The following is a 13,568-nucleotide window of genomic DNA, read 5'->3' on the forward strand; positions in this document are numbered from 1 at the left end:
CGTTATAGGACCCCCTCCTCTAGGGACAGCTCCTGAGGTCCCAAGACCCGCAGCTCGGTTCCTACGGAACTCGCGGATCAGTTCAGGGTCCAGGATCTGACGAGCCGGTACACATGAACGTTCCTCAGGGCCGTAACCCTCCCAATCCACCAGGTATTGGGTGCTACCCTGGACCTTCCTGCTATCCATCAGCCGGCGGACAGTGAAGGCAGGGGCACCTTGGATGATACGAGGGGCGGGAGGCTTGGGAGGGGGTGAAACTCCCCCGCAAATAAATGGTCGGATTTGGGAGACATGGAAGGTTGGATGCACTTTCATCTTGGGAGGAAGCTCCAACCTATACGTCACCGGGTTGATCCGCTTTACCACCTTGAACGGACCAATGTACTTGGGCGCCAACTTGTGAGGGGCACCTCGAAAGGGGAGATCCCTCGTTGAAACAAGTACCCGTTGGCCTGGCCGGAAGGTAAGAGCCGGCTGCCGCCTGCGGTCAGCTTTGCGCTTCACAGAGCGCTGGGTGGCCACAAGTGCCTGCCTTGCTCAACGCCAGGCGGCGCGGCAGCGGCGGACATGAAGCTGTACAGACGGGACCGCTACCTGCTGCTCCTGCTCAGGAAAGAGCGGCGGAGGGTACCCGAACTGAGCCTCAAACGGTGACATACCAATCGCCGAATGATGCAGGGTATTGTGAGCAAACTCTGCCCACAAAAGTTTATCCGACCACGTGGTCGGATTCCCTGCTGTCAGGCATCTAAGCATCTTGCTCAGATCCTGGATCAGCCTTTCCGACTGCCCGTTCGACTCGGGGTGATACCCCGAGGATAAGCTGGCCTTAGCGCCAATAAGTTGGCAGAAGGCCCGCCAGCACTGGCTCACAAACTGCGGGCCCCGATCAGACACAATGTCTGACGGGACCCCATGTGCTCTCACCACATGTTGCAGAATGATTCGCGCAGTACCCATGGCGGATGGTAGCTTGGGCAGCGGAACAAACAGGCAAGATTTGGTAAACCGGTCGACAATTACCAATACCGCCGTGAATTCTCTGGACCTTGGCAAGCCTGTCACAAAGTCCAGGGCAATATGGGACCACGGTCTAGCTGGTATCGGCAACGGATGGAGAAGGCCCCTTGGGCGTTCCCTGGGACTCTTATTCAGAGCGCACACAGAGCAGGCACGGACGAAGTCACGTACCTGGTTCTCCATCCCCGGCCACCAAAATCTTCGGCGCAGCAACTCCAGGGACTTAGTCACGCCTGGGTGCGCCGCAAACGGGGAAGCATGAGCCCACTCAAAAACCTGACGCCGTACGGTAGAAGGTACATACAGCCTGTCAGGAGGTCCCACACCGGGGTCGGGTTCAGCCCGCTGGGCGTCCCGAATGACCTTTGAGATGCCCCAGGTGACTGGGGCAGCTATCTGGGTCGAGGGGATCACGGGATCAGGTCCGGTCTCCGGCCTAGTCGGTTCCCACTGTCTAGACAGGGCATCCGGTTTAGTGTTTCTGGATCCCGGTCTATAAGACAGTGTGAAGTGGAACCTACCAAAAATTAAGGACCACCGGGCCTGACGTGAGTTCATCCTTTTTACTTGCTGGATGAACGACAAATTCTTGTGATCTGTCCAGACAAGAAAAGGATGTTTGGCCCCCTCGAGCCAATGTCGCCACTCCTCTAAAGCCAACTTAATGGCTAAAAGTTCCCTGTCTCCGACCGGGTAATTCCGCTCAGCCGGAGTCAGGCGGTGCGAAAAGAAGGCACACGGATGCAGCTTCCTTCCTGGCCCCACTTCCTGGGACAAAATTGCCCCTACCCCGATCTCTGAGGCGTCCACTTCGACCACGAAGGGTTCCTCAGGATCGGGCAACTGCAAAACTGGTGCAGTCGTCAGGAGAGCTTTTAGCTTGTCAAAAGCCTGTTGGGCCTGCACCGACCACTTGAAAGGGACTTTGCCCGTAAGGACCATTAATGGAGCGGCGACGGAGCTAAAGTTCTGGATGAAACGCCGGAAAAAATTTGCAAAGCCCAAAAACCTTTGCGTCTGGCGTACAGAACTTGGAGTTGGCCACTTCTCCACAGCAACGACTTTAGCCGGGTCCATGCGAAGGGTGCCCTCAGCCACTACAAACCCCAGGAAAGAAACCGTGGGGGAGTGAAAGACAGACTTCTCCAGCTTGACGAACAACTGGTGATCGAGCAAAAGCTGGAGAACCCGTCGGACATGCCCTACGTGCTCGTCGATGGACCGACTAAAGATAAGAATATCGTCTAGATAGACATAGACGAATCTATCAAGAGTCTCCCGCAAGACCTCATTGATAAACCTCTGGAAGACTGCGGGGGCATTCATTAACCCAAATGGCATCACTCGATACTCATAGTGGCCAGTGGGCGTAATGAACGCAGTCTTCCATTCATCATCCTGCCGGATCCGAATCAAATTGTACGCGCTGCGTAAATCGAGCTTCGTAAAAACAGATGCTCGCTGAAGGGCTTCGAAAGCCGTGGCCATCAGCGGCAGCGGGTACCGATCCTTGATCGTTATGGCATTCAGACCGCGGTAGTCGACACAGGGGCGCAAGGTGCCGTCCTTCTTGTTGACAAAAAAGAACCCTGCCCCAGCTGGGGAGGACGAAGGACGGATGAACCCCTGTTTAAGGGCCTCGCGCACATACTCCTCCATGGCTACCTTCTCTGGACCGGAGAGCGAGAAAAGGCGCCCTCTAGGGGGAGTAGTGCCGGGCAACAAATTAATGGCACAGTCGAACGGTCTGTGGGGGGGCAAGTTCTGCGCCCGGGACTTGCTAAAAACCTCCCGTAAATCATGGTACACAGGAGGAACTGTGGCCAGATCCGGGGTCTCCATCTTGGGTACTGGCGGGTCGGGATTCGCGCCAGCCTGAAGCAAGCACGAATCTCGGCACCGTGTTCCCCAGATGAAGATTGATCCGGAGGCCCAGTCGATCTGGGGGTTGTGTCTTTGCAGCCACGAGTGCCCCAAGACCACCTGGAGGTGAGGAACGTGAGTCACTAAAAAAGTAATCCGTTCCTCGTGGTCATTCAGTCGCAACGTCAAGTGTTGCGTCCGGTGGGTAACCGGGCTGCCCGCTACGGCTCGGCCATCAACTGCATGGACCGAGACCGGCCTGGTTAGCGGTTGGACCTCTATCCCCAGCCTGCGTACCAGATTGATGTCCATAAAGCTCTCTACCGCCCCCGAATCCACACAAACCCTAAGGTTTGTGTCTCCCGAACCCCAAGACAACTGGGCCGATAGGAACAGGCCCTGAGTAGGGATGTTAATAGGGCCCTCTCTCGTCTCCCTGGCACGAGAGCGGCCTACCTGTTTAAAGGTCGTCGATGTTGGGGAGATGAGCCAGATGCCGGAAGGGCATCCGGTCCCGTCGACCCAAGCTGCATGGGTTCGGGATCCGGTTCGGGTGGAGAAGCTCTAGGAGAGACCTGTGCACGAACAAACGGAGGACAGGTACTCCGTTCTCGCGCACGCTGGCGAAGGCGCGTGTCGACGGATGTCGCCAGCGTATAAAAGGCCTTTAGTGTAGTGGGTGGGTCCCTAGTGGCGAGCTCGTCCTTGATCTTACCAGAGAGACCACGATGGAAGATGGCGGTAAGGGCTCCCTCGTCCCAACCACACTCTGCTGCTAGCGTTCGAAACTCAATAACATAATCCGCTACTGATCGACTACCTTGGGTGAGCTCGAGAAGGCGTGGACCCACCTCGCGGCCCCCCGAAGGGTGAAAAAAGGTCTCCTTAAGGGCTTCCTTGAAAGCGCTTTCGGATGAGCACTCAGGGGCATTTTGCTCCCAGAGGGCAGTAGCCCACTCTAATGCTCTACCTGACAACAAGGACACGATGTAGGCGACTTTAGAACGCTCGGTAGGATAGCGAGAGGGTTGTAGTTCGAACGCTAGTGCACATTGAAGGAGAAAGCCGCGACACCTCTTAGCGTCCCCCGAAAATCTTTCGGGGGGAGGTATGGGGGTGTCGCGGACTCCAGACTCCCCAGAGTGGGTCACGGGATTTGGGATGGGCTCAGAGGTTGGCGGATGCCAGGTGAGCGTAGCTACCCGCTGAGCCAACTCATTAAGGGCCACCTCATGTCTGCCCAACGCCACACCTTGGTGGCGTAACACGTCCGCGAGCTGTTGGGGCTCTGCTGAGTCCATAACTGGTCGCACCTTTCTGTCACGTGGGAAGAAGGGAGGACTCACACGCAGAGATAAATACAAATTATATATTTTATTTAATAATAATAAACAGAAAAATAAACAGGGAAAATAAAAGGGCAACAGAAAAACCGATCGGAACCTCCGACGGGAGAAGCAAACTAAAAAATGACAAAACGTGGGGCACGTTCACCAGCTACTACAGGCCTCGTTATAGAAACCCTGCAGAACCATTTCAGTACTATGCACTTGTTTTCTTTCTGTGATTTCTTTTTGTTTCTGTTTCTTTCCTTCAGGCGCTGGTTCCTGATTCAGGACAACCACCTTATGTACAAGAAGAAATCCAGGGTTAGTCACGTGTCCTTTGTCTAAAGTAAAATCAGTAGCAATGGTGGCCTTCATCAAAATCAACATGAAAAGGAGAAACTGCTCCTGAACAATCAGTTTTAAGCACTCGTTTGCTAAAGTTTGAGTTGTCTTGCCTGTGCTTTGATTTAAAACTGGAATATTAGAGGTAACGAAATGTTTGAGAAACCTTTTGTGCCCCAGCAGAATAGCATGGTGGACATAGCCGATTTACGCCAGTGCACGGCCAAACACTACAGGAGCATCGGACGCCGTTGCTGCTTCCAGGTGGTTTCACCTACAAAGTAAGTCCAGTGTACCATCAGGCATGAAAATTCATTTTCTTTCTTTTATTATGACACGCTGAAGGGCGTGGCTGTGCAACAGTTCTGCCAAAGAAAGATGAATTGAAAAAGGAACATTTTACTCTCTTTATAATAGAAATGACATGAAAACCAGAGCACTCTGTTGTGCTGTAGATTCGTGCCATGTTCAGGGTGTGTGTATGTGTGTGTGTGTGTGTGTGTGTAGGATCTGGGTATTGCAGGCTGATTTAGAGGAGAATAGAGAGGCTTGGATCAGAACCATTCAGAACATGGTTGCTAACACCGATGGTGACAGAACAGACGACTCCATCACTTCCCGATCAGATGAGGTGGTGGATTTGAGCCCAGAACAGGAAGGATCCAGTAGCTCCTCTAAATCACGTGGATCACAACACACACAGAGTGACTCGCTACGTCCACAATCCGCTTCTGGAACTTCAGGTGGGTTTGAAAGATTCACTCTGTGACTGTTTGAAAGTCGATATAAAACGCTGATTCTAACACAAAACACGTCTTTTAAGTCGAGAGCGTTGAAGCTACAGTTGGAGGGACCTCACACATTGAAGAGAGCCCGGAGGAACTGAGCACCAGCACTTCCTCCAGCGACTCCATCCACACAGGTCAGCCAGAGCTTTACTGAACCATTCAATGATATTGTGAACTGGTAGGATTTAATGATAAAACATTTGTAACGTATGACTCTGTAAAGCTCTAGACACGTGTTGTACATCTGATGTGTTAGAGATCATTGACTAACAGCGATTAAATGACATTTGTGTGAACAACAGCTGGTGATGAGAGCACGACTACAGGAAAGCACTCGGTCCAGAGAGGCAGCGCTCCTTCTGAAGGTCTGTCCAGCCTCACACCTTTCATAGAACAAATATTTTCTAGAGCTTAAATCATACTGCTCACGAGTTTTACTGAGAACTTTACTGATTAACAACACGCCCCGCTTTACAGAGTGCTTCAATAGCCGATACAGAGTGGGAAAGCTTCTGGGGAAAGGAGGCTGCGGTTCTGTGTTTGCAGGACTTCGTGAGGCCGATGGAAAACAGGTGAGATATTTACTCAGCTCTGCTCAGAGTGACACGAGAATTGTCGATCATTACAATGACTACACATGTCATCAAACTTGCAGTTAAAAAGCGAACGGCCCTTTTGGTTATTGTTGGCCGAGCTGTAAAGTACGTTCCCGTAATATTCGTTCCTGATTTGAATCGTTTTGTTTTGCATGTTTTAATAGGTTGCTATTAAGGTTGTGCTGAAGAGATTCATCACCATTGTAAGTGACATTTGTTTCACTTGTGAAATATAACAAAGATGCATCAACCATATAAAAAAACCTTATCTTATAAACGACATGATGCATTAAAATGCAAAATAGCATCTAATGTAACCGTCACTCTGCCTATTCCAACCCCATGCTAACCATGTCTGCTCAAATATTAGCTTGGCGAGAAGAACGCTCTCCCTGTAGAGGTGGCGTTGATGCTGATGGTGTCCGAGCCACCTCGCTGTAAATACGTCCTGGAGCTCCTGGAATGGTTCGACATGCCCGAGTGCTACGTCTTGATCCTGGAGTGACCCGCCCGCTGCATGGACCTCTACGAATACCGAAGGAACGGCTCACTTCCCGAATGTCTGGCTCAGATGATCATGTGGCAGGTGGTTCTCGCCGCCTGTCACTGCCGTAATCGCGGGGTTCTCCATCGGGATATCAAGGAGCAGAACCTTCTGGTCAGTTTCCACACCTTAGAGGTCAAGCTCATAGACTTTGGCTGTGGGGACTTGCTGAAGTCGACCCCCTACAGACGTTTTGCAGGTAATTGTACCTCGGCGTTCAGTAGCTATGACACACAGATGACAGCGATGGCATAGGAAAGCCGTGTGTGTGAGACCCGTTTCTCTCACGTTTATTCAGGCACCATGCTATACGCCCCACCTGAATGGATCGAGGAAGGTAAGTATCACGGTTGCGCTGCAACGGTGTGGAGCCTGGGCGTCCTTTTGTTTGTTCTAGTGTGTGGAGAGCTGCCATTCTGGAATGAGAGGGAGATCGCTGCTGGACACCTGATCTTCAAAGCTGGTGTGTCTAAGGGTAAGAAAATGCAGAAACATAAGAAACACGTCTCTTTTCGTTTTTTTTAAATGATGTTAAATAGTTTCTATTACAATGTTGTAACGACCCCATCACTGCACGCACAGCCTGCCGTCATCTGATCGGACGCTGCCTGGCGAAGGATCCGAATAAGAGACCCAGCCTCGAGATGATCCTGGAGCACCACTGGTTTCCAGAGATCCTTAGGAACTAAGTCCAGGTCAGTCAGAACACATAAGGATAGACCTAAATGGATATAGCTAAGAGTCTGTGTTAGCATATAGGCCAGATCACATGTTGCAATGAATCATCGTTACATTTTGCTAATAACATTAAAGACACCAGTTTAGTAATTGGTGTGTAAAGAACTTTTAACCAAATAAAATCATACATTTTTATAGCTATAACAACAATTCCTCATGTCAAACTGTTTTTTTTTTTTTTTTCTTTACTTTACAGGCACCTGCACGGGTTTGTAGCAGACAAATCATGGGTGAGCATATCGGAGACTAAGCAATGACTAAATGTGTATGAACAAAACCGTCCACTGATTGCTTTTATGCTATGTCAAAGTAATCTGAGAGCATGATCACCAGAAAAACACAACAGGAATGATTTGGAGATCAGCAACATTTTGTGGATCAGCTTGATGAGTCAGTCGACTGAATAATACTTTTTTAGTTTTTCAAGCTGCTTTTCATCTGTTTCCCCCCTCAGATAATTATTAGCTTAACATCCCCTTAACACATGAGGGAAATCAATCTCACATTATGTTTTCACCACCACAGCCCAGGTCTGCTACAAGAACACATCCAGAGGTTTCTGGCTGAGGTTCAGATCACCTCCATTCCTCAGCACCGTGTACATACCACGCCAGGTCAGAAAGGTGAGTGCTGGAGAAAGTGGCTTAGGCAGTTAAGAGTTTAACATCATTTAACATCAATGATTGATATGGGTGTGTGTGTGTTCTGGGTAATTGTCTTGTAGAAAGCCCCATCAATGAACGAGTCTAACCTACTGGAAGAAGCAACCAGATTAGATTTGGGCCCAAGCACCCTGATACCTGGCAGAAGATGAAACGTTCTTGAGTCACCACAACCATCTACGGTTGGTGTCTGGGAATGGAACCTGCAGACTTTTAACACATGTGTATTGTGCCTTGATTGCAGTTGATGATCATTTAACGGTCAGCACATTGTTTTTTGTCCCTACAGATCAACGACCACGTCTGTCGTCCTGAAAGCACTTTGACCTTCTCTGTGGTGGTGTATGAGACAAGAGATGAAACAAAACCAATAAAATATTGAATAAAACTGTTTGTACTGGCGTGTGTATTTTCTTTACCCACTTTATGACTTGCACAACACAGGAGAGCACATTTTATAAAGAATTGATGCAGAAATGTAGATGAATCCTAAACAAGTTTGGAATGACCTTTTCTTGCAGCTGTAGTTTTGTACAGCTGAGAATGTATGGATATGAAAAGAAATGATCAAAAAGACCCTTGACACATCAAAATGACAATTAGACACATTTTGTCCAGCAACATTCGAGGGAACAAGACTTCACCTAAATCACTAAAGTAAACCTGACCTTAGACCTTAGCAGAGGGTCTAATCTCATGTAACAAAAAGCTTTTCACTAAACTGATTTTGTTCATTAAAACATGTTACATATGACATGTTCTGACATTCCAACAACAAATATTTAAAACACAACATAAAGGCACTGATCTCCTAAACTCTAGTCCAGTGGTCATCAACAGGAACACTTTTCATGTGTTTAATCCAAGACTGTGCAACTCCCCAGCACATCACTGTTGTTTAGAACTCTTCCACTGGCACTCCTTATGTCTGTCCAAAGATCTCTCATTGTTCTGTACACGCTAAACAACAGAAACAGAAAAGAACACCCAACTGTTCACATAAGTCATTAAACAACGTGAACAGAAATGAACAGGCAACTGTTCACATAAGTGATGAAATATTATAGACGGAAATCTTCATCAACGACTAATTAATTAGAAATTATTCACGTTCCACCAAGCAAAGCACTGCATATGCTAACTTTTAGCCATAGTTTGAATATTTCATACTGAGAATTCCTTTTAAATATTCTTCTGTTGGACCTCTTTTGCTTCTTGGCTCACAAGAGCCAAGGTGTTACTCATTTGAGAGTCGTTGCCCCACCCTGCCAGGTGTGAATTGGGGTTAAACTGACTAGGAGGGCTTTATGGGTGGCTGACCAATTGGTGTGAAGTCTCTTGTCCCTGGGATGAAGCAGTGTTTGTGTAAAGGTGACTAAAGGTGTTGCTGGGTCTGAAATGCACCAGGGTCAGGGATGGACTGGTCATCGGGAGGGTCGGGAGTTTTCGCTGAGGAAGTGAAAAATACATTCTGTTTTAAATAATCCTGAAGTGTGCATTGGCCCACCACAGTATCCTCACTGCATGTCCATTGGCCAATCACAGAAATGTCCCTCCCCCAGGATAAACCGTAATCACAACCACCAGTACAAAAACTATGAATGAGTGCGAGATGGAGAAAGGGTCGAAAAAGCATAAAGGAGGTGCAGAAAAAGCACCGTGATTTAAAAAAAAAAAAAAAAAAAAGCTGCAAACAGATGCAGGAAAGTGCAGGAAACTGGACAACCTGTTTGGCAGTGAGGAACTACAGCATAGCCAAAGAGCAAAGAAGGTGAGTTAGAGTTCAGAGCCTCTGCTTCGTTAGTAACGCCGTTTAGGAGGAGACTGTGGGCCCATCTCAAATGTCGCCTATGCCCTACTTGGGGTACTTCCTAACAGTACAAACCATTTCTTTTAGCAGTCACTGAATGATTAATAAGTAGTTATCTATCATATCATAGTGCACTACATAGGGCGGTGGATATAATTTGAGATGGTACCATTAGTCTCTGCTCTTCAGAAAAAGTAAACACTATCTTGTCCTGGGTTGAAGTGCAAAAGCATAAACACCACCGTCTATAAAAGAATGAACTGCGAGCTTGATTAGTTTATAAAGGCTCCCCCGTCCCAAGTGTTTTTGTAAGATGTTGAAGAGGCATGAAATGAGCAGTTGAGGTGAAAAGGGGTTTAGCAGCTGTGTGGTGTGTGTTGTTCTTGTTGTGTTTTGCCACTATCGAACGCATTTTAAAACGGGGCATGTAGAATAAAAGAAAAATAAAGACTAAACCTCGCGAAGTGAAAGGCTGAAGGATGGACGACTAGAAACGTGAAGCTATTTGTAGGATCTCTCACTTGCAACCATACCACCCTGAGAACGCCTGATCTTGTCAGATCTCGGAAGCTAAGCAGGGTAGGGTCTGTTTAGTACTTGGATGGGAGACTGCCTGGGAATACCAGGTGCTGGAAGCTTTTCATCACACATCTTTACTTCAACCTCCTGCTGGAGGAGCCGAACATTTTCTTTTTTCTTCATCATCATCAAAGCAATACGTGAAGAAAAAGGCCAGCTGTCACTTTCATTCTGAGTAAAACACTTATCCATCCTGCCTGTATGATATTGGAAAAAACTGACATTGTGATTTTTCTTTTCCCTGCGATATGTATATTGCAATATTAAAAAAAGTGCAAAAATTTTCACCACATTATTAATAATATCTTACTCTAAATAAAGGGCTCATCTGTGAAAAAGGGTGGTGCCTACAAAGGATACAAAAGATTATGACAAGCTACATCTTTGTAGTGGGTTGAAACTGAGCATTAAACTAAGAAAGCTTCAATATCACATGAGGGAATTAACAGGATTGACAAAATTGGTCATTTATTATTTTATTTCACAATCAAAACCTCTTCAAGTAGTACACCTAATACACCTGTTCAAAATCCGAGATGCCTTAGTTACTAAGCTCACTACTGAGGCATCTTAATATTTCAATGTTATTTTTACTTAAGAACGAGTGAGAATCGGAAGCGTCCCTAGTGATGAAGGCAATCCCAGAATTCATTGCGGCATATCTTCTCTCACAGAAAAATAAACATGGCTGACGGTGCGGACAGGAAGTTATTTTTTAAAAGTAAATAAATAATTATTGATTTTTAACGAGTGTTTTTATTTGCAAGTTTGGGCTTGTCAGCAAATGAAACAGTTTTCTGTACACGAATCCAGATGTTAAATTGACATGTTAGTGCCGTCCCACCTCATTCCACAGTTTTTAATGGCAAGATGCTAAATGCTAAACGCGAAACCTGATGGAATCGCTAACTAGCTCACTAGGTTTTTGAACACACTGGTAGATATGTCATGGAAAATGAGAAGGTGTGAATTTTAGTTCAAGCAGCAAAAAATTTGTAGCATGACGAATTTGATTTAATTTGCATGAAGTGACATCGCACGTCCTGCGATGTGACTATTGCGCATGCACACATTGCGATGACGATGCTGTAATGATATATCGTGCAGCCCTATTTGATTCTCATGCAGTTGATGCTTACATTTAGGTCATGAGTTCGATCCTCACATGGGGCAAGGACCTTGATGTACCAGTTTAGTTACTGTGCCTAATCTAAGCCCAGTTAGCAGACTGGTTTCATGTCATTTAGTGACTTTAATCAGCACTGTAAATAGAACAGGTAGTGACCATACACTTACAGTCAGAAGGGTGTAAGTTTGATTCTCAACCAGTTTTTGATGCTTACATTTAGATTCTGCTTTTCAATATTGTGCCTAAACTACAACTACAAAAACTGCCAGATTCAGTCTAGCCCTGTTGCTGTCAGCCTCGTTAGCGCAGTAGGTAGCGCGTCAGTCTCATAATCTGAAGGTCGTGAGTTCGATCCTCACACGGGGCAAGGCCTCATTTAGTCACTGTGCCTAATCCAAGCCCAGTTAGCAGACTGGTTTCATGTCATTTAGTGACTTTCATCATAAATAAAACAGGTAGTAAACATTCATTTACAGTCAGAAGGGTGTGAGTTTTAGAATTTAGATTCTGATCTAAGCCCAGTTTGCAGATGGGTTTCATGTTAAAGATAACTTCCCCCGTGATAAAATCATAGCAGTAGTGCACGGTCTCTGGTGCCTTATTGCTTTACTATCTAATTTGTTTATGGTTACAGCACCTTTTCATGTAGTGAGTTGTAGAAATGTAGTTTTTACAGGATCCAGTGAAATTTTCTATATTAGTAATTTAAGTGTCTTGTCTTATCTAAGTGCAGCGTTTCATAAGAATGTCAGATTTTGGGGTTAAAATGTCTCTGTCAGCAAACTGGCTAAATGAAAACTTTCTAGATTAGCAGTGATTAGACGTGCTGAGGCGTAGTTATGGTAACAAACCGCAAATTAAAGAAACAGTGGCCACATTTCATGTCAGTCACGCTGACCTGTTTGAATGAGGAATGATGTACCAGCGTGTACTGTGTGATTGACGTAGTGTGCACCCCTGATCTAGACTCTCTATCAGAATGAATACTGCCAACCTGAAAGCAGTTTGCTTATTATTCACCGTAAAAAAAAGATTCTGATGTTAAAGCATTGGTTTTGTACTTCATTTCTCCGCCCGTCAGACTTGGCTCCCCTGTCATGCCACTCACTTTGAGAAACACTGGATTGGGCACAGTAACTACAATGATCCCTCAACTTCCTTGGCCCATGTGAGGATCAAACTCACGACCTTCAGATTATGAGACTGACGCGCTACCTACTGCGCCAAGGCCAGCGCGCATATGTCGAGGTATAGGCCAGCGCGCATATGTCGAGGTATGGGTTGCAGAAATGCTTTTCAAAGACATCGGTTCGAACCCCGCTTTGGGCGATTTTGTACTTCTTCACTTTTAGACTAAATAATCCGAAAGTGCATCGTAACTGACAGTAAAGATCTCTTGATATGTAAATCGCGAATGAACAATTGTACATGTGTTTACAATTGCCGTTTTATCATTTTTATAAAGCGTTTTTATTTAGCTCTATAAAGCGTTTTTATTTACTTTTATAAAGCGTTTTTATTTACTTTTGTAAAGCGTTTTTATTTAGCTTTATAAAGCGTTTTTTTACTTTTGTAAAGCGTTTTTATTTAGCTTTATAAAGCGTTTTTATTTACTTTTATAAAGCGTTTTTATTTAGCTCTATAAAGCGTTTTTATTTACTTTTGTAAAGCGTTTTTATTTAGCTTTATAAAGCGTTTTTTTACTTTTGTAAAGCGTTTTTATTTAGCTTTATAAAGCGTTTTTGTTTACTTTTATAAAGCGTTTTTATTTAGCTCTATAAAGCGTTTTTATTTACTTTTATAAAGCGTTTTTATTTAGCTCTATAAAGCGTTTTTATTTACTTTTATAAAGCGTTTCCACACTTTAAAATAAATACATTTAACTTAATTAATTCATTTACATTAAAAAAGTGTTATAATAACAAAAAACAACTTTATTTACATGTTAACCTGCTGTAAAGGACAAAAGTAAATGAATAAATTCCATATGAACATCAGACCTGAATGAACAGTCGATTCCAGCCTATTATGCGTGTCTTTTCATTTGCTAAACAGTCAATTCCAGCATATTGTGTTCATCTGATCACTTGTGAATTGCTGGCACATACCCATCTACAGATATTATGGTCTATTCACGCTTATTATGTAAAATAAATACATTAGATT

The 13,568-nt window shown here is 45.5% G+C and overlaps 2 protein-coding genes, 2 non-coding genes and 1 pseudogene across 5 annotated transcripts in view; 4 read left to right on the forward strand and 1 right to left on the reverse strand.

Moving 5' to 3' along the window:
* Positions 1-8,272, forward strand: part of LOC134328787 (arf-GAP with coiled-coil, ANK repeat and PH domain-containing protein 3-like) — a 29,108-nt gene extending 20,836 nt beyond the window's left edge. For both annotated transcript variants that reach the window (XM_063010016.1, XM_063010015.1), the window contains exons 2-15: positions 4,484-4,535; positions 4,740-4,837; positions 5,064-5,299; positions 5,380-5,478; positions 5,647-5,709; positions 5,822-5,916; positions 6,105-6,143; positions 6,311-6,683; positions 6,783-6,959; positions 7,067-7,179; positions 7,419-7,452; positions 7,748-7,845; positions 7,947-8,066; positions 8,174-8,272. In XM_063010016.1, the coding sequence (XP_062866086.1) occupies positions 4,515-4,535; positions 4,740-4,837; positions 5,064-5,299; positions 5,380-5,478; positions 5,647-5,709; positions 5,822-5,916; positions 6,105-6,143; positions 6,311-6,445 (786 nt within the window). In that variant the 5' untranslated portion in view covers positions 4,484-4,514 and the 3' untranslated portion in view covers positions 6,446-6,683; positions 6,783-6,959; positions 7,067-7,179; ... (2 more) ...; positions 7,947-8,066; positions 8,174-8,272. The remainder of the gene's footprint in view (positions 1-4,483; positions 4,536-4,739; positions 4,838-5,063; positions 5,300-5,379; positions 5,479-5,646; positions 5,710-5,821; positions 5,917-6,104; positions 6,144-6,310; positions 6,684-6,782; positions 6,960-7,066; positions 7,180-7,418; positions 7,453-7,747; positions 7,846-7,946; positions 8,067-8,173) is intronic.
* LOC134328786 (uncharacterized) overlaps positions 1-13,568 on the forward strand; it is a 765,451-nt gene that overhangs the window by 666,595 nt on the left and 85,288 nt on the right. The gene's annotated exons all lie outside the window — the stretch shown is intronic.
* Positions 10,214-10,332, forward strand: LOC134329639 (5S ribosomal RNA; annotated as a pseudogene).
* trnam-cau (transfer RNA methionine (anticodon CAU)) lies at positions 11,697-11,769 on the forward strand. Its single transcript has one exon. It is a non-coding gene; the product is annotated as a tRNA-Met (tRNA).
* Positions 12,563-12,633, reverse strand: trnam-cau (transfer RNA methionine (anticodon CAU)). Its single transcript has one exon. It is a non-coding gene; the product is annotated as a tRNA-Met (tRNA).

Source organism: Trichomycterus rosablanca, chromosome 15 (genome assembly GCF_030014385.1).
Source record: "Trichomycterus rosablanca isolate fTriRos1 chromosome 15, fTriRos1.hap1, whole genome shotgun sequence".
Taxonomy (NCBI): domain Eukaryota; kingdom Metazoa; phylum Chordata; class Actinopteri; order Siluriformes; family Trichomycteridae; genus Trichomycterus; species Trichomycterus rosablanca.